This window comes from Nerophis ophidion, linkage group LG26 (genome assembly GCF_033978795.1).
Source record: "Nerophis ophidion isolate RoL-2023_Sa linkage group LG26, RoL_Noph_v1.0, whole genome shotgun sequence".
In the NCBI taxonomy this organism is placed as follows: Eukaryota; Metazoa; Chordata; class Actinopteri; order Syngnathiformes; family Syngnathidae; genus Nerophis; species Nerophis ophidion.
Window position 1 is genome coordinate 3,697,634 of NC_084636.1, and position 21,205 is coordinate 3,718,838.

At 40.2% G+C, this 21,205-nt stretch overlaps 1 protein-coding gene across 1 annotated transcript in view; it reads left to right on the plus strand.

Annotated features, from left to right (window-relative positions):
* Nucleotides 1–250: 250 nt before the first annotated feature.
* LOC133543427 (transmembrane protein 131-like) overlaps nucleotides 251–21,205 on the plus strand; it is a 61,323-nt gene continuing 40,368 nt past the window's right edge. The window contains exon 1 of the mRNA XM_061887987.1: nucleotides 251–606. Coding sequence (XP_061743971.1) covers nucleotides 477–606 — 130 coding nt within the window. The 5' untranslated portion in view covers nucleotides 251–476. The remainder of the gene's footprint in view (nucleotides 607–21,205) is intronic.

A 21,205-nucleotide genomic window follows, 5' to 3' on the forward strand; every position in this document is an offset into this window, starting at 1 on the left:
CATACTATGATGATTAACTTGTGTGATGACTGTATTATGCTGATAGTATATATTTGTACCATGAATTGATTAACGTGCACCCTGACTTAAACAAGTTGAAAAACTTGTACGGAATATGTACTGAACTGTGCTATCTACTAATAAAAGTCTCAATCAATCAAAAACCATGACGGTGTTTACCTCCGGGCCAGCAGGGGGCAGCACACGTCACAGTGTTCAGACGAGAGGACGCGTCCACCCTTTAAGACGTCACGCGTGTAATAGAAGAAGACGCTTGGCAGAGAGAGCGAGCGAGCGAGCGGAGGCTTTAATGGTTAAGTGTGGTTAAAGCAGCACCCAGCAGGTACTAGCGGCCACCAGCAGGTACTAGCAGGTACCAGCAGCTACCACTTGGCAACTTCCAGTCCACGGCGATGCTCGGAGCTCCACGCGGGCTCGCACGGCGCCTTCACCGATAGGCGAGCGACGCAGCGGGCATGGCGGGCCGGGAGCACCAGGCTGGCGGGGCTTCTCGCCATTCTTCACGCTGGAGAACAGCACCGCGTCTGGGACTGTTGAGGATGTTATTTATTGCTTTTATCCACGCCACGCGGGCCAATCCACAAGGTTGGTCACTTTTTATTTTTTTGTTGTTTGACTGTTTTTTGGAGTCCGAGCGCAGCCAACATGGGAACTTTGCGTTGGCGGTGTCTGGTGGCTCGTTATGGCGGCTGTTGGCGAGCACCGCAGCCGAGCTGAAGCGTTTAAAGTCGGCACGGTGACACTGGAACCGGCCGCTAGCTATGTTGGGACGTCAGCCGACACGTTGTTGTGTTGTCATGTCAGGCTATGTGATGCTAACGTGTTAGCATCACATAGCCTGACATGACTATGTGATGCTAACATGTCAGCCTGACATGTTAGCATCATATAGCCTGACATGATGCTAACATGTCAGGCTATGTGATGCTAACATGTTAGCATCACATAGCCTGACATGACTATGTGATGCTAACATGTCAGGCTATGTGATGCTAACATGTCAGGCTATGTGATGCTAACGTGTTAGCATCACATAGCCTTGCATGACTATGTGATGCTAACGTGTTGGCATCACATAGCCTGACATGACTATGATCCTAACATGTCAGGCTATGTGAGGCTAACGTGTTAGCCTCACATAACCTGACATGACTATGTGATGCTAACATGTCAGCCTGACATGTTAGCATCATATAGCCTGACATGATGCTAACATGTCAGGCTATGTGATGCTAACATGTTAGCATCACATGTCGGATTATGTGAGGCTAACATGTCAGCCTCACATGTTAGCATCACACAACCTGACATGTTAGCATCACACAGCCTGACATGTTAGCATCACACAACCTAACATTTTAGCATCACACAACCTAACATTTTAGCATCACACAACCTGACATTTTAGCATCACACAACCTGACATTTTAGCATCACACAACCTGACATTTTAGCATCACACAACCTGACATTTTAGCATCACACAACCTGACATTTTAGCATCACACTACCTGACATTTTAGCATCACACAACCTGACATGTTAGCATCACATAGCCCTGACATGTTAGCATCACATAGCCCTGACATGTTAGCATCACATAGCCCTGACATGATAACATCACATAGCCCTGACAGGTTAGCATCACATAGCCTGACACGTTAACATCACATTGACACGTTAGCATCACAGGCTGTCTGTGTGATGCTAACATGTCAGGCTGTGTGATGCTAAAATATCAGGGCTGTGTGATGCTAACATGTCAGGCTATGGGATGCTAACATGTCAGCCTGACATGTTAGCATCCCATAACCCGACAAGTTAGCATCTCATTGACACGTTAGCATCACATAGGCCAGGGGTCGGCAACCCGCGGCTCCGGAGCCGCATGCGGCTCTTTGACCACTCTGATGTGGCTCAGCCGCATACTTGCCGACCGCCCGGAGAAGTCCGGTAGATTTCCAAATTTTAGTGTCTCTATAAGAAATCTCCCGGGCAAACATTTTTCGATTTTCACCCGGACATCAACTTTGAGGACGTGCCGTGATGACAATGCCTCGAACAACCTTTGTACATGTCATCGCGCCAAGATTTTCATCATGCTATCTGCATGCCGGTTGCATTTTAGATGCGACCTCTATTTTAATGCATACGCTACTGCTAGGCATACTTGCTCAACAGCCATACAGGTCACACTGAGGGTTGTGATATAAACAACTTAAGCACTCTTACTAATATGCGCCACACCAAACAAGAATGACAAACACATATCGGGAGAACATCCTCACTATAACACAAAATAAACACAAAAGAAAAAATACTCAGAATCCCATGTATCCCTGACTATTTTTGGACCAAGCTATATTTCTAACAAGGACAAATTATTATTTCTTCTGGATTTTCCAGAACAAAAATGTTTAAAGACATTCAAAACACTTTGAAATAAGATTTAAATTTCATTCTACATATTTTCTAGATTTGCCAGAATATTTTTTTTGAATTTTAATCATTAGTGTGAAGAAATATTTCACAAATATTCTTCGTTAAAAAAACAGAAGCTAAAATGAAGAATTAAATTAAAATATGTTTATTATTATTTACAATAAAAAAAAAACTTGAACATTGATTTAAATTGTCAGGAAAGAAGAGGAAGCAATTTAAAAGGTAAAAAGGTATATGTGTTTAAAAATCCTAAAATCATTTTTATGGTTCTACTTTTTCTCTAAAATTGTCTTTCTGAAAGTTATAAGAAGCACAGTAAAAAAATAAATGAATTTATTCAAACAAGTGAAGATCAAGTCTTTAAAGGGGAACGTTATCACCAAACCTATGCAAGCGTCAATATATACCTTGATGTTGCATCAAAAAGACCATTTATTTTTTTAACCGATTTCCGAACTCTAAATGGGTGAATTTTGGCAAATTAAACGCCTTTCTGTTTATCGGTCTTTTAGCGATGACGTCAGAACGTGACGTCACTGAGGTAACACACCCACCATTTTCATTTTCACATTACAAACACCGGGTCTCAGCTCTGTTATTATCCGTTTTTTCGACTATTTTTTGGAACCTTGGAGACATCATGCCTCGTCGGTGTGTTGTCGGAGGGTGTAACAACACTAACAGGGAGGGATTCAAGTTGCACCACTGGCAAAAAATCTGCCGCCAAACCCCCATTGAATTTGCCAGAGTGTCTGCCGGTGATGCTACGACAGACATGGCACAGACGTGGATAACCTGCAGATGCATTTGCAACGATAGTCAACGAAATCACAAAGGTGAGTTTTGTTGATGTTGTTGACTTATGTGCTAATCAGATATATTTGGTCACGGCATGACTGCCAACTAATCGATGCTAGCATGTTACGCTAATCGATGCTAACATGCTATTTACGCTAGCTGTATGTACATTTGAAACTAGATACCCACATTTAATGCGAAACAAACACTTACCAATCGACGGATTTAAGTTGCTCCAGTGTCTCAAGATGCGAAAGTCCTGATCGTTTGGTCCGCACATTTTACTGGCGATGCTAATAAGGCAGCCATGCTGTGGGCCACTTCTTTAGTTACACCTATGCTATGGTCGAATAGCGTCAATAGCTATTCACTCAATAGCCTCAATTTCTTCTTCAATTTCGTTTTCGCTATCTGCCTCCATACTCCGACCATCCGTTTCAATACATGCGTAATCTGTTGAATCGCTTAAACCGCTGAAATCCGAGTCTGAATCCGAGCTAATGTCGCTACATCTTGCTGTGGTAACCGCCATGTTTGTATTGGCAGCCCCGTATGACGTCACAGGGAAATGGACGGGTGGATATAGCGATGGTGAAAATCAGGCACTTTGAAGCAGTTTTTCGGGATATTCCGGGAGGTGTAAAATTTTGAAAAAAACTTGGAAAAATAAAACAAGCCACTGGGAACTGATTTTTATTGTTTTTAACCCATTTGAAATTGTGATAATGTTCCCCTTTAAAATATTTTCTTGGATTTTGAAATTCTATTTGAGTTTTGTCTCAGAAATAAAAATGTCGAGTAAAGCAAGACCAGCTTGCTAGTACATAAAATTAAAAAAATAGAGGCAGCTCACTGGTAAGTGCTGCTATTTGAGCTATTTTTGAACAGGCCAGCGGGCGACTCATCTGGTCCTTACGGGCGACCTGGTGCCCGCGGGCACCGCGTTGGTGACCCCTGCTTTTATAGGGTAATAACCATGAATGATTTTAAATTAATTATTTTTGACTTTGTTGGTAAGTAAATACCTGTTAGGAAGAGACCATGTTTTGACCCAGCAGATGTCATTCACAACATTATTACAGACTGCAAATACATGGGAGACCGACAACACAATCATTGTTGGAATAAGCTGCGGATTTTTCTGTTATTTTTCCGATTAAAACAAAGTTCTCGCTAGCGTCATGGCTACCTCCAGGCTTGTCTTCCCGACGTGTCACGGTGGCTGACAGCCACATGTCAGATGGCAGTAGTCTGTGTAAACCTGGCCCAGCGTTTTGATTTTGACCCCTGGGAATTGTTCAAGATTGGCAAACAAATCGCATGGGCGGGGGGGGGTTGGACGAGTGACAGGCGTGTGGCATGTCTGCACGGGCTCGGGTGTCCGCCTGTCAGGTCACGCTGATCCGCGGCCACTCGAGCGGACAGCTGCCGGCCACGTCCCAGATAAGCTCCATGTCAACTCTGGAAGCTGGCCACAGCTTCTTTAAAAAAAAAAAACAAAAACGTGCTAAGTGAAATATTATAGGAATAACAGCTGTTTTAGCGTAATATGGAGAGGTTTAGCAGCCTTGACGTGTTTAAGCGATAATTGTTCCTCACTGCGGGGATTTATAAAAGTCAGGAGGAGTGACATGTGAGCTAAAGAAAACAAATCAAAAACCATGATTGTCTTTGCTGCCAAATCCACTTTTTATATTCGGGCTAGGGCTGGGCGATATGGCCTTTTTTAATATCTCTATTTTTAGGCCACATCGTGATACACAATTTTCTACCGCTTATTCCCTTTCGGGGTCGCGTGGGGCGCTGACTCCTATCTCAGCTACAATCGGGCGGAAGGCGGTGTACAACCTGGACAAGTCGCCTCCTCATCGCAGGGCCAACACAGATAGACAGACAACATTCACACTCACATTCACACACTAGGGACCATTTAGTGTTGCCAATAAACCTATCCCAAGGTGCATGTCTTTGGAAGTGGGAGGAAGCCGGAGTACCCAGAGGGAACCCACGCATTCAAGGGGAGAACATGCAAACTCCACACAGAAAGATCCTCAGCCTGGAATTGAACCCAGGACTGCAGGACCTTCGTATTGTGAGGCAGACGCACTAATGGCAACACTAAATGGGCCCTAGTGTGTGAATGTGAGCGTGAATGTTGTCTATCTGTGTTGGCCCTGCGATGAGGTGGCGACTTGTTCAGGGTGTACCCCGCCTTCCGCCCGATTGTAGCTGAGATAGGCGCCAGCGCCCCCCGCGAGCCCAAAAGGGAATAAGCGGTAGGAAATGGATGGATGGATGGGTGATACACAATATATATCTGGATATGTTGCCTTAGTCTTGAATGAACACATATAATCACAGCAGTATGATGATTCTATGTTACTGCATTAAAACATTCTTCTTCATACTGCCTTAATATATACTACTTTTAAACTTTCATGCAGAAAAGGAAATCACAACTAAGTCAATTTAGCAAAAGTGTATTTATGAAAGAGTTATTAAGCAGTGGCACAAACATGTCATTTCCAGAACAGAAAGTGCAAGATTGTCAGCGTCATTTTAAAACAAGCTATGAGTGCACTTTTGTGCATGATGTCACTAAGATGACATATCAAAACAACACTGAATTAAAGTGCACTTTTTGTACAGAACGCCACTACAATAGTTTAAAACAAATAAAGTGCACTTTTGTGCATGATGTCACACAAAATATTTCAATAAGTGTCAAATAAAAATGAGCTGCATAATAGGAAATCAAATAGTGTGTGTCCATTGCTATGTGGTAGGTTCCTGCGGACGTTATCTCCATCTGTTGTTAACTATTTTTTTTTCATACGGTGTTGATGGTGAAATGGTTGCTTGGGCATTTTGATGGTGTGGCACCAAATGGAGATGTTGACATGCAGAGTAAGCTCTCTTCATCCTAGCAGGTGACTTTTCAAATAATGCTACATATTAGCAGTAATGCTACTTTTTGTAGCAACGCTTTTGCCCCACCCTTGACAAATTACGGTTGTCTGTTCGACATATTCCCACTTGAAGCCAAACCACCGCCAGACGATGGACGCCCCGCTGTTTTTCGTGCATGATGTCACTAAGATGACATATCAAAACAACACTGAATTAAAGTGCACTTTTTGTACAGAACGCCACTACAATAGTTTAAAACAAATAAAGTGCACTTTTGTGCATGATGTCACACAAAATATTTCAATAAGTGTCAAATAAAAATGAGCTGCATAATAGGAAATCAAATAGTGTGTGTCCATTGCTATGTGGTAGGTTCCTGCGGACGTTATCTCCATCTGTTGTTAACTATTTTTTTTTCATACGGTGTTGATGGTGAAATGGTTGCTTGGGCATTTTGATGGTGTGGCACCAAATGGAGATGTTGACATGCAGAGTAAGCTCTCTTCATCCTAGCAGGTGACTTTTCAAATAATGCTACATATTAGCAGTAATGCTACTTTTTGTAGCAACGCTTTTGCCCCACCCTTGACAAATTACGGTTGTCTGTTCGACATATTCCCACTTGAAGCCAAACCACCGCCAGACGATGGACGCCCCGCTGTTTTTCGTGGGAATTCATTTGTCCATTTGTTACCAGATTCGCATCTTCTTTCTCTCGTACGACCACTCGCACCACAGCTAACGTTACCCATGCCGCTACCTCTCTTCTCCGCGAGGGCGTATGACAGTATGTGACGTATGTAAGAAGGTGCGCTTGTTTTGTGTCTCTGTGAGAAGGAGACAAGAAAGAGTGAGATGAGCCTGTAGTGTAATGCTAGCAGATAAAAGCAACTGCGTGAGAACTAGGGATGCACCGAAATGAAAATTTGTGGCCGAAGCCGAATAAAACTTAAATGCTTGGCCGAAGACCGAATACCGAATAATGAATGCAGTTTTTCACAATTTTTTTATATTGCATAAATAGCCTAGAATAAATATTTAGACATGTTTTTCAAATAAAGTAAGTTTTTATTGAATATTGACATTTTTTTAATATTCCAGTATCCTTTGCTTTTCAAAAAAAGCACAAAGTTTTTCATTTATATTAGGCCTTCAAACAAAACATGCATTCCCAAAAAAAATAAAGTGCATTAAAGTGGATAAACCCACAACAAATGAATTATTGTCCTTTTGGCAAAAGTCTGCTTAGCCACAGTAGATATGCTAATAATGTAAACAGAAGGCTTAAGTAAATCTCAATAAGTGTGTGCTTGTAACCTCATACACTTATACAGGTAGCCTACACAACAGGTTAATAATGTAAACAGAGGCCCCACTAAATCTCAATAAGTGTGTGCTTGTAACCTCATACACTTATACAGGTACACAACATATCCCAACGTCACCGCACGTTGGTTGATTGCGTCACCGCGTCAAAAAACTTCGTCACACGCCACTATTCGGCCTTGTTCTTAACTCATTCCACCGAAGGCCGAATGTGGCTTATTTTGCTATATTCGGCTGAATATATTCGGTTACCGATTAATCGGTGCATCCCTAGTGAGAACTTATACTCCAATATCAAGATAGTCATTTTCTATATCGCACAGAGACAAACCCGCAATATATCAAGTATATTCCATATATCGCCCAGCCCTAATGCAGGCTGGGCGATATGACTGAAAACTGTTTCACGATATAAGTTTTTCATATTGGTTGATTGTTCATTTTATGAGCGATGAGGAAAATATGGACTTAGGAGAACATTTTTTTAAATGTAGAGATGTCCGATAATGGCTTTTTTTGCTGATATCTGATATAGTCCATTTCTTAATTACCAATTCCGATATCAACCGATGTTGTATTGCATGATTGGGTGATGAACGCGGGGAAGGAACCAAATGTTGTTGCATTCACTCTGCCATGTTGCTGTATAAAAGAACCAACTCCTGCTGGAAAAAACTCCTGCTTCTTCACATTTCACTAACTTCTTTACACACTTTGGCTCCGGTCTTTCTCCAGTTTGTCGCCGAACATAATGTTTCCCATCCAACCCAAATAAATTAAGCTTTCATCGCTCAAGTGAACTTTGGACCAGTCACAACATGCTCTTCAGCGAATCTTAGTGTAGCCTTTTGATTATTTCTGCTAATAAGAGGTTTGGTCACTGCAGTCTGGGTTTTCAGCATACTTGCCAAACCTCCCAAATTTTCTGGGAGACTCCTGAATTTCAGTGCCTCTCCCGAAAATCTCCCGGGACAATCATTCTCCCACATTTCTCTCGATTTCTAGCTGAACCTGAGTGAGGACAGCCTGTTGTCACGTCCACTTTTCTTCCATCTTAACAGCGTGCCGGCCCAGTCACGTTATAACACAACTGCACACACAACAAGAAGGAGACTGTTATATATGTCTCCGTTATTCATATGTTTATCTATAACCAGAGGTGGGTAGTAACATGCTACATTTACTCCGTTACATCTACTTGAGTAACTTTTGGGATAAATTGTACTTCTAAGAGTAGTTTTTATGCAACATACTTTTACTTTTACTTGAGTATATTTATAGAGAAGAAACGCTAGTTTTACTCCGCTCCATTTGTCTGCAATCAGCTCGTTACTCACTACTTTTTTTTTATCGATCTGTTAATGCACGCTTTGTTTGTTTTGATTTTGTCAGACACGCATTCAAAGTAGGAACTACGCATGCCTGCGTTTCACCAATCAAATGCAGTCACTGGTGACGTTAGACCAATCAAACAAAACCAGGCGGTCACGTGACCGTCACACGTCAAATCCGACCTAAAAAAGTTGACAAACTTATTGGGGTGTGAACATTTAGTGGTCAACTGTACGGAATATGTACTGTACTGTGCAATCTACTAATAAAAGTTTCAATCAATCAAAAGTGTAAAGGAAAAAAGACACTTTTTATTTCAACCGTACTTCCCGTCAAAAGCCTAAAGACTGATCGCACAGTTCCTGTCTTCACAATAAAAGTGCCAGTCCATCGCGCCTGCGCTAACAAAATAAGAGTCTCCTAAAGCCAGTGCAAACGAATATGGAAGCTGGACAAATAAGATGCCAAAAACCAACGACTTTCATGTGGTATTAGACAGAAAAGAGGAACTTTTTTTCTCCTCCATTTGAAAATGTGGACATTATTAGCACTATACTGTCTGATTCCAATCAATACGAGTCATCAGAATCAGGAAATACACCAACTTCTTGTCTTCATGAAAGATAGGAATCTATATGTTAAACATGCATGTATATTCATCAAAACATCTTTAACATGTCAACAAAAACGGCTAAATAAGAAACTAACATAAAATAATATACTGTGTGTGTGTGTGTATATATATATATATATATATATATATATATATATATATATATATATATATATATATATATATGTATATGTGTGTGTGTGTATGTATATATGAGGTAGATCACCTCGACTTGCTCATTTAAGTAATTGATTCATGTTGAAAAACTTATTGGGGTGTTACCATTTAGTGGTCAATTGTACGGAATATGTACTGTACTGTGCAATCTACTAATACAAGTTTCAATCAATCAATCGAATGCCTACTGAGCCTATGGTGCTGTTAAGTTATTGTGGTTCAATTTTCCTTATTTTTTAATTTTAATGTATTATTATTTAATATAATTGTTTTAGTTGCTTAAGGGATATTCCTGGCTTGAATTTGCTCATTGCTATTTTTATGTTTTTGTGCATTATTTGTTGCTGTAATCATTAAACAAACAGGTTACTCATCAGTTACTCAGTACTTGAGTAGTTTTTTCACAACATACTTTTTACTTTTGCTCAAGAAAATATTTGGGTGACTACTCCTTACTTTTACTTGAGTAATAAATCTCTAAAGTAACAGTACTCTTACTTGAGTACAATTTCTGGCTACTCTACCCACCTCTGTCTATAACCCATAAAGTAGTAGCAGCACAGAGCAATTTCTCAGCGTGTGTTTATTCCGGCCGGCACGTTAATACACTGACACACAACCTCCGGAATCCCATCAAGCATTGCTTCAAAACTACGGCAAGTAGTAATGTCAAAAAAAGATAGTGACAGAGAATAGAATGAGGATGGACAATTCAACCCTAAACTCAAGCCTTTTCTGCAAATTAAATGTAACCGATGCTAACCATACCTATGCTCCTTTTAAAGGCTTTGCTACTGGCTGCAAAGCATTGCACTTTCAAATTTAACAATGAGTAGAGAGGAGTGCTATGTGTGTGTGTATGTGTAAATATACACATACACCCCCAATCTCCTGAATTCGGAGATCTCAAAGTTGGCAAGTATAGTTTTCAGTCCAAATTCTCCTAAATGTTGAGGCACTGTATGAAAAGACAGTTCCTTACTCTGTTCAGCACTGAACTGGCCAGCAATTCCAGCTCCAGAGTGGAAAATATTGCTCATTGAGATCCTCTGCAGTGTGAAGTCCTCTCCTGTATTTATTTGTCTTTGGTGGACGACCAGCCTTCTTAGGGGACTTGAATGGGTTTGTGATGTTGCAAGGATTCAATATTCTTAAAATCACAGATTTGGAACGACCAACTTGTCTTGCTATGGATGATGGGGGTCATCCCTTTGGCCTTCATCTGGACAAGCTGCTGCAGAGGCTTTCAGTCACTTTAGAACGGCCCATCATCTTGCAGAGTCTGTGACACTGGAAGTTAGGCTGCCAGTTAAGTAGTGGTTGACAGATAATCAAGGAAATTCGAACCCGGCGCCACATTAGTACCAGTAACTGGGAGGTATCGGAGAGTGTTCTGTAATTTTGATCAGTGTTGAAAGGTTTTGGTGTTTGGCGTTCACTTTTTTATTTAGAATACATATCAATATATCTCCTTCATGGGAAAAAAAACAACTAATTGAAGCATCTTATGAGCGCAAAAAAAATCGGTTTCATTGTGGATGAACCGGATTGATTCTGAATAAAAAGTGGTACATGTCTGCTGCTTGTTTGATAGCAAAAAGCCACAAGTAGGAGCATGATAACATGAATGTGCAGTGAATGCGTGTCTCCATGGTGAAAGCTACGTGGGATATGGCCTTTTATTAATATCTTTATTTTTAGGCCATGTCACGATACACCATATATATCTGGATATTTTGCCTTAGCCTTGAATGAACACTTGATGCATATAATCACAGCAGTATGGTGATTCTATGTGTTTACATTAAAACATTTTTCTTCACACTGCATTAATTTATGCTACTTTTAAACTTCCATGCAAAGAGGGAAATCACAACTAAATCAATTGACCCAAACTATTAAACAGTTAAGTAGTGGCACAAACATTCATGTCATTTCCAAAACAGAAAGTGCAAGATTGTCAGACATTTTAAAGCAAGCTATTAGTGTACTTTTGTGCATGATGTCAGTAAGATGACATATCAAAACAACACTAAATTAAAGTGCACTTTTTGTACAGAACACCACTACAATAATTTAAAACATAAAGGGGCACTTTTGTGCATGATGTCACACAAGATATTTCAATAAGTGTCAAATAAAAATGAGCTGCATAATAACAAATCAAATATTGTATGTCCTTCGCTATGTGAAAGGTTCCTGCGGACATTATCAATCAATCAATCAATGTTTATTTATATAGCCCCAAATCACAAATGTCTCAAAGGACTGCACAAATCATTACGACTACAACATCCTCGGAAGAACCCACAAAAGGGCAAGGAAAACTCACAACCAGTGGGCAGGGAGAATTCACATACAGTGGGACGCCAGTGACAATGCTGAATATGAGAAACCTTGGAGAGGACCTCAGATGTGGGCAAACCCCCGCCTCTAGGGGACCGAAAGCAATGGATGTCGAGCGGGTCTAACATGATACTGTGAAAGTTCAACCCATAGTGGCTCCAACACAGCCGCGAGAGTTCAGTTCAAGTGGATCCAAGACAGCAGCGAGAGTCCCGTCCACAGGAAACCATCTCAAGCGGAGGCGGATCAGCAGCGTAAAGATGTCCCCAACCGATACTATAACCCAGTTGTAGCTGGGACGCATTGTCTTTAATCTCCTTTCTAATAAGTTCAATTTTCTTATTAAAGAACTTCATAAAGTCATCTGCCGAATGGGTGGAGCTACTGGAAGGAGTCCCTTGTTGGGTTAGTGATGCTACTGTACTAAACAAACATTTTGGATTGTTTTTATTAATGCGGATGAGATTTGAGTAATAATTAGTTTTAGCTAAGGTAAGCATGTGTTTATAAGTTATTAAACTATCACTCCATGCTTGATGGTGCACCTCAAGTTTAGTCGTGCGCCATTTGCGTTCCAGCTTTCTACATAATAATTTCTGAGCTCTAGTTTCTTCAGTAAACCATGGCGTACGCCTTCTTGGAGCCTTTTTTAACTTCAGCGGTGCTATACTATCAATGGTTTCGCGCAGGGCGTTGTTAAAGTTGTTAGTGAGGTTATCAATAGAGCCCACATACTTTGAGAACGGTGCCATTACCGAGGGCAGTAGGTCAGCAAGAGTCGTCGTTGTGGCAGCATTAATGTTTGCAGCGGCTATAGCAGTTATTATTATTATTAGCTTGCCGAACATGAGTCTGAACTTCGAATTTTATAAGGTAATGATCGGACATTACTTTAGTATACGGGAGTATCATAACTTTGGAAACGGTGATACCTCTGACAAGCACTAGGTCTATCGTATTACCGCTGCGATGCGTCGGTTCATTTATTATTTGTGTAAGACCACAGCAATCAATTGTAGTCTGGAGGGCCACGCACGGTGGGTCCAATGGGGTATTCATATGGATATTAAAGTCCCCCATTATAATTATATTATTGGCGTGCGTCACTAGATCAGCAACAAACTCTGAGAATTCACTAATAAAGTCCGAATAGGGCCCTGGGGGGCGGTAGATAACGGCCAGGCACAGTGCAAGGCTGTTGACTATTTTTTTCACAGGTTGTTGATGTGGAAATTGTTGCTTTGGCATTTTGTGGGTGTGGCACCAAATGGAAATGTTGAAATGCAAAGTTTAAAGCACTCCTAATTCTCTAGTGGGTGACATTGGGTGATGATGCTTAAAGTTAGCAGTAATGCTACTTTTTGCAACAACGCTTTTGCCGCACTTGACATATAAGCCAAACCACCGCCAGACGATGGACCCGTGCTGTTTTTCTTGGGAATTAATTCTCCTTCCTTTATTTACCAGATTGGCACCTTCTCTCTCTCGTATTACCACTCGCACCGCACCTCGAGCGTCACAGCTAACTTTACCCATGCTGCTACCTGTCTGCTCGGCGAGGGCGTATGTGACGTATGTAAGAAGGTGCGCTTGTTTTATGTCTCTGTTAGGAGAGACAAGAAAGAGTGAGAAAAGCTTGTGGTGTCATTCCCGCAGCTAAAAGCAACTGGGTGAGAACGTATACCCCAAACCCGCGATATATGGAGTATATTCCACATATCGCCCAGCCCTACTTTACATATATATGCATACAATCATATTTCATCAAACATATTAATGTTTTTCCCTAGGGGAAACTGGATAAAACACGGCACAGTGACAAAGCTTAACTTATTACTATAACAATCTATAAGGTTAATATGGCTCGCTTCTCCTTCTTCCCCCTCAATGTATATGCTTCCTTTTGTATTTCCCTAGGGGAAACTGGATAAAACACGACATAGTGACAAAGCTTAACTTCTTACTATAACAATCTATAAGGTTAATATGGCTCGCTTCTCCTTCTTCCCCCTCAATGTATATGCTTCCTTTTGTATTTCCCTAGGGGAAACTGGATAAAACACGACATAGTGACAAAGCTTAACTTATTACTATAACAATCTATAAGGTTAATATGGCTCACTTCTCCTTCTTCCCCCTCAATGTATATGCTTCTTTTTGTATTTCAAGTTATCAATCAATCATCAATCAATGATTATTTATATAGCCCTAAATCACTAGTGTCTCAAGGGGCTGTACAAACCACAACGACATCCTCGGTAGGCCCACATAAGGCCAAGGAAAACTCACACCCAGTGGGACGTTGGTGACAATGATGACTATGAGAAACCTTGGAGAGGACCGCATATGTGGGCAACACCCCCTCTATAGGGGAACCGAAAGCATTGGATGTCGAGCGGGTCCAACATGATACTGTGAAAGTTATATATATAGCTAGTTATATATACATAGCTAGAATTCACTGAAAGTAAATTATTTCATACGTATATATATATATATACATACATATATATATATATATACATATATACATATATACATACATATATATATATATACAGTGCCCTCCATAATTATTGGCACCCCTGGTTGAGATGTGTTAAAAGCCTTAAAATAAATTCAGTGTTTATTGCAGAAGAATACTGTCACACTGAAAATTGTAGGAAAATGTAGCCTTCAACTCAAATGAATTGTAAGAAAATAAAAAAATCCCTGACTAAAAAATAATTATTTTTCATTAAATCACCTGTTCCACAATTATTGGCACCCTTAACAATTCCCAGGAAATAAATATAATTGAAGCATTTCTGTCATTTCTACAGTAGTTTACAAAGTTTACCAGAGTACGTAGGAACATTTAATTAGTAATTCATCACTTCCTGTTTCCCTGGGGTATAAATATGACGTGACACCGAGGCCATTTCTCTTATCCACTCTTAAACATGGGAAAGACAAAGGAACACAGCATACAAGTGAGGCAGATGTGCGTCGACCTTCACAGGTCAGGCAGAGGCTACAAGAAGATTGCCACTCAACTGCAGCTGCCCATATCCACTGTGAGAGGAATAATTAAGAAGTTCAAAACAACTGGAACAGTGGTAAATAAGCCTGGACGAGGACCCAAGTTTATTTTGCCACCACGCACAGTGAGGAGGATGGTAAGAGAAATCAAAAGATCTCCAAAGCTCACTGTTACAGAATTACAACAAATGGTAGCATCCTGGGGTCACAAAGTCTCCAAATCAACCATCAGGCGCTGTCTACACGCCAACAAGCTGTTTGGGAGGCATGCACGGAGAAAACCTTTCCTCACTCACAATCATAAACGCAAGCGTCTGGAGTTCGCCAAACGGTATTGGGGCTTCAACTGGGACCGTGTGCTTTGGTCAGATGAGACCAAGATTGAGCTTTTTGGCAACAAACACTCTAAGTGGGTCTGGCGTACCACGAAAGATGCGCATGCTGAAAAGCACCTCATACCCACTGTGAAGTATGGGGGTGGGTCAGTGATGCTGTGGGGCTGTTTCACTTCCAAAGGCCCTGGGAACCTTGTTAGGGTGCATGGCATCATGAATGCTTTGAAATACCAGGACATTTTAAATCAAAATCTGTTGCCCTCTGCCCGAAAGCTGAAGCTGGGTCGTCACTGGGTCTTTCAGCAAGACAATGACCCTAAACATATGGCCAAATCTACACAGAAATGGTTCACCAGACACAAAATCAAGCTCCTCCCATGGCCATCTCAGTCCCCTGACCTCAACCCCATTGAGAACCTGTGGGGTGAGCTGAAAAGGAGAGTACAGAGGAGAGGACCCAGGTCTCTGGATGATTTAGAGAGATTCTGCAAAGAGGAATGGCTGAAAATCCCTCTTTCTGTCTTTGCCCATCTTGTGAAACATTATAGGAGAAGATTAGGTGCTGTTTTGTTGGCAAAAGGGGGTTGTACAAAATATTAACACCAGGGGTGCTAATAATTGTGACACACATTATTTGATGTCAAATAATTATTTCTTTATGTGGGATTTTTTCCCCACTGAATAAATGCACTTGTATTGAAGGTTGGATTTTTCTCTTTTTTTCCATTAAGGTCCCATATTATTTAGAAAAAAAATAAAATAATTGGAAGCTAAAAAACACATCTCAATCAGGGGTGCCAATAATTATGGAGGGCACTGTACATACACACATACATACATATATATATATATATATATATATATATATATATACACACATACATACATACATACACACATATACATATATATATATATATACACATATATATATATACACATATATATATATATATATATATATATATATATATATACATATATATATATATATATATATACATATATATATATATATATATATATATATACACATATATATATATATATATACACATATATATATATACACATATATATATATATATATATACACATATATATATATATATATATATATATCAATCAATCAATGTTTACTTATCATTACATATATGTATTGTTGCATTTGTTGACACAATTGTATCCTTGATAATAGAGATATTTATTGTTATTATTATCAATAATTTTATTTCTATTGGTATTTTCTCCATTTGTAGTGTAATAATGTTTGTCATTTCTGTGTTTACTTCCCCAACTGCTTCTTTGCTATCACTTTTCAAATCATATTTGTACTTCTCGTATTTGCTGATGCTGTTCTTTTCCTGTTATTATTGTTGCTATTTTTGTGTTTTTTGTTGTGAATTGTGAATTATATTTATATAGCGCTTTTCTCAAGTGACTCAAAGCGCTTTACATAGTGAAACCCAATATCTAAGTTACATTTAAACCAGTGTGTGTGGCACTGGGAGCAGGTGGGTAAAGTGTCTTGCCCAAAGACACAACGGCAGTAACTAGGATGGCACAAGCGGGAATTGAACCTGCAACTCTCAAGTTGCTGGCACGGCAACTCTACCAACCGAGCTATGCCGTTGTTGTTGTCTCTTTCTTTTGCCCCTCTTGTCTTTGTCTTTCTATCCCCTGCTGCAGCAAACAATAATATAAATCCGATATAAATAAGGCAACAATTTCTCTTTTAAAGTAATGATTTGCCTCAGTAGGTGGACAGGACAAAACAAAGTGTAAAAAAAAAAGTAAGTCACTAGTGTGTAAGTGAGGTTGGGCGTATTGACTACACAGATTCATAAACCAAGCTTGAGTCATCCTATTGTGCCATTTCACCTTGTCCAAACACCTCTGTTGCAAAAAAAAAAAAGGCACATATTTACTTTCTTAAAGGTGTCGCTTGCATTCTTGAACAAATTATCAAAAACCTAGAAACATGTTGGCAGAGGGACTATTTTTAAGATCTTCTCAACTGCTTTATGTCACTACATAGCCCTCACAGGGTGCTTGAATGTACCACTTGTATCGGTTAGCACCCATTTCTGGTAAGGGCGGCGTTCTGCTTGGGTCGGAAGGAAGCGAGGGGTGCGAGCGTGGTCTGATCTTATCTTGTTGGTGTCAAGTGAAAAGTAGCGAAAGGCTATTCAAGCCCGGAGTCAGTTTTACGCGTCGTTTGCAAATGACGCAGGAGTCAAGCATTGGTGAGGTCATCTGAGTAATTGTTAGGTGCAAAGATCATTCTGTGTGCTTTAAAACAGAAATGGATTAGCATGCAGGCGTTTGACTGAAAAATAGCAGAATTTACAAACCCCGTTTCCATACGTTGCTTGGATGACAACATATGTTGCTCCAAAACCTGTATGGACCTTTCAGCATTAATGGTGCCTTCACAGATGTGTAAGTTACCCATGCCTTGGGCACTAGTACACCCCCATACCATCACAGATGCTGGCTTTTCAACTTTGCGCCTATAACAATCCGGATGGTTAATTTCCTCTTTGTTCTGGAGGACACCATGTCCACAGTTTCCAAATATAATTTTAAATGTGGACTCGTCAGACCACAGAACACTTTTCCACTTTGCATCAGTCTATCTTAGATGAGCTCGGGCCTAGTGAAGCCAGCGGCGTTCCTTGGTGTTGTTGATAAATGGGTTTTGCTTTGCATAGCAGAGTTTTAACTTGCACTTACAGATGTAGCAACCAACTGGAGTTACTAATCCAAACAGTTATTTTCCTCTTAGTTCTGGATGACACCACGTCCTCTGTTACCGAATATAATCTGAAATGTGGACTCGTCAAACCACAAAACACTTTTCCACTTTGCATCAGTCCATCTTAGATGAACTTGGGCCCAACCAAGCCGGTGGCGTTTCAGGGTGTTGTTGATAAATGGGTTTGGCTTTGCATAGTAGAGTTTTAACTTGCACTTACAGATGTAGCGACCAACTGTAGTTACTGACAGCGGTTTTCATGAAGTGTTCCTGAGCCCATGTGGTGATATCCTTTACACACTGATGTCGGTTTTTGATGCTGTACCGCCTCAGGGATCAAAGGTCCGTAATATCATCACTTAAGTGCAGTGATTTCTCCAGATTCTCTGAACCTTTTGATGATTTTATGGACCGTAGATGGTAAAATCCCTAAATTCCTTGCAATAGCTCGTTGAGAAATGTTGTTCTAAAACTGTTCGACTATTTGCTTACAAATTGGTGACCCTCGCCCCATCCTTGTTTGTGAATTACTTAGCATTTCATGGAAGCTGCTCTTAAACTCAATCATGACACCCACCTGTTCCCAATTAGCCTGCACACCTGTGGGATGTTCCAAGTAAGTGTTTGACGAGCATTTCTCAACTTTATCAGTATTTATTGCCATCTTTCCATCTTCTTTGTCACGTGTTGCTGGCATCAAATTCTAAAGTTAATGATTATTTGCAAAAAAAAAAATGTTTATCAGTTTGAACATCAAATATGTTGTCTTTGTAGCATTTAAACTGAATATGGGTTGAAAAGGATTTGCAAATCATTGTATTCTGTTTATATTTACATCTAACACAATTTCCCAACTCATTTGGAAACAGGGTTTGTAAAGTTGACTTTTAAACATAGTTTAACTTGACCAGTCCCCCCACCACGGTTTCTTTTCACAGATAAGTCCAAGCCACCTAAATACCACGCCCGAACATGCTCTTCCTTTTATTTGTGGCTAAGATGAACACAGCAAGTTTTAGTGTCCGGACTCGTGAGATAAAACACCTTTTTTTTTTTTAACTTTGGGCTACACTTTTCAGTACGCTCTCAAGCAGCTGGTAGCGCTTTGCAGAGAAGTCTGTATCAAAATGTCCTTGCAGACGCACGCCAATTGCGTTGCTACACTCATAAATAACCTAGAATAAAGTTCTATTCTAAAAGATGTGCTTGAGATCAAGGCCGTAACCATGTTGACAAATACCTTGGTCAAAAACTAGTGGTCCAAGTGGAGCAGCACCATATATAAATCATATAAAAGTGCTTCTTAACCATAGGGCCATTGTTTCTCAACTGTGGTCTGTATTTGCCGCAGCAGTACGCAGTTGTAATACAGTTGTGCACCACTATTGGCAGTAATGCAATATCAAACAAACAGAAAAAGTGTGAGGCTAAACTTATACAGAAGTTTCTTAAACGCCAAAATTATGACTAAAGTGGTAAAGTTGTATTTTCATTGGCACTTAAATTTTATTGACAGTTTATTTAAGAAACATTGTTTATTATTTATTTACCGGTAGTTTGAATTAGGGATGTCAGATGATATCGGATTGCCGATATTATCGGTCGATAAATGCTCTAAAATGTAATATCAAAAATTATCGTTATTGTTTTCAAAATTATTGGTTTTAAAAAGTAAAATTTTTGACTTTTTAAAACGCCGCCGTGTACACGGATGTAGGGAGGAGTGTAGAGAGCCAATAAACCTTACAGGCACTCCCTTTGCGTGCTGGCCCAATCACATAATATCTACGGTTTTTCGCACACACAAGGGAATGCAACGCATACTTGGTCAACAGCCATACAGGTCACACTGAGGGTGGCCGTATAAACAACTAACACTGTTACAAATATGTGTAAACCCACACCAAACAAGAATGACAAACGCATTTCGGGAGAACATCCGCACCGTAATACAACATAAACACAACAGAACTAATACCCAGAACCCCTTGCAGTACTAACTCTTCCGGGACGCTACAATATACACCCCCCGCTACCGCATAACTTGAGTTGATTTAGTTTGGAAAACCCTGTTACATTGTTTAATGCATCCAGCGGGGTATCACGACTGTATATATCAGTATCGGTAGATATCGGAATCTGTAATTAAGAGTTGGACAATTTCGGATATCGGCAAACAAGCCATTGTCAGACATCTGTAGTTTGAATGTATTCATGTAAGCACTGCGTATTTGTATGTAATTGTATGTTCTTCAGTTTTTGCATATTTGATCAGTGTTCATTTTTCTAATCAGCTTGACCTAAGCCTTGATAACAATCTCTGTGATTAAATCATACTTCATTTGATTTACATCAAGGTTTGTCCAGTGTGGATTTATTAGATATACTTACTGTATTGAGAATACAATTAAAATCAAGAGTAAGCGTACTAAATCAGTGTTAATATGTACTTTATTCAGTTTTTGCATATTTGATTAGTGTTATTTTTTGTCATCAGCCTGACCTAAGCCTTGATATTAATCTTTGTGATTAACTCATGCTTCATTTGATTGACATCAAGGTTTATCCAGTAAACTTACCGTATTGAGAATACAATTAAAATGAAGAGTAAGAAGACTATCCATCCATCCATTTTCTACCGCTTATTCCCTTTTGGGGTCGCGGGGGGCGCTGGCGCCTATCTCAGCTACAATCGGGCGGAAGGCGGGGTACACCCTGGACAAGTCGCCACCTCATCATAGGACCAACACAGATAGACAGACAACATTCACACTCACATTCACACACTAGGGCCAATTTAGTGTTGCCAATCAACCTATCCCCAGGTGCATGTCTTTGGAAGTGGGAGGAAGCCGGAGTACCCGGAGGGAACCCACGCATTCACGGGGAGAACATGCAAACTCCACACAGAAAGATCCCGAGCCTGGATTTGAACCCAGGACTGCAGGACCTTCGTATTGTGAGGCAGACGCACTAACCCCTCTGCCACCGTGAAGCCCGTAAGAAGACTAATTCTGTGTTAATATTTCAGCGGGCCCCGGGATCCCTCTGTAGTGGAAAAGTTGTGCCCCGAGCTAAAAAAGGTTATGAACACCTAAAATAAATATTACCTTGAGCAACGCAATG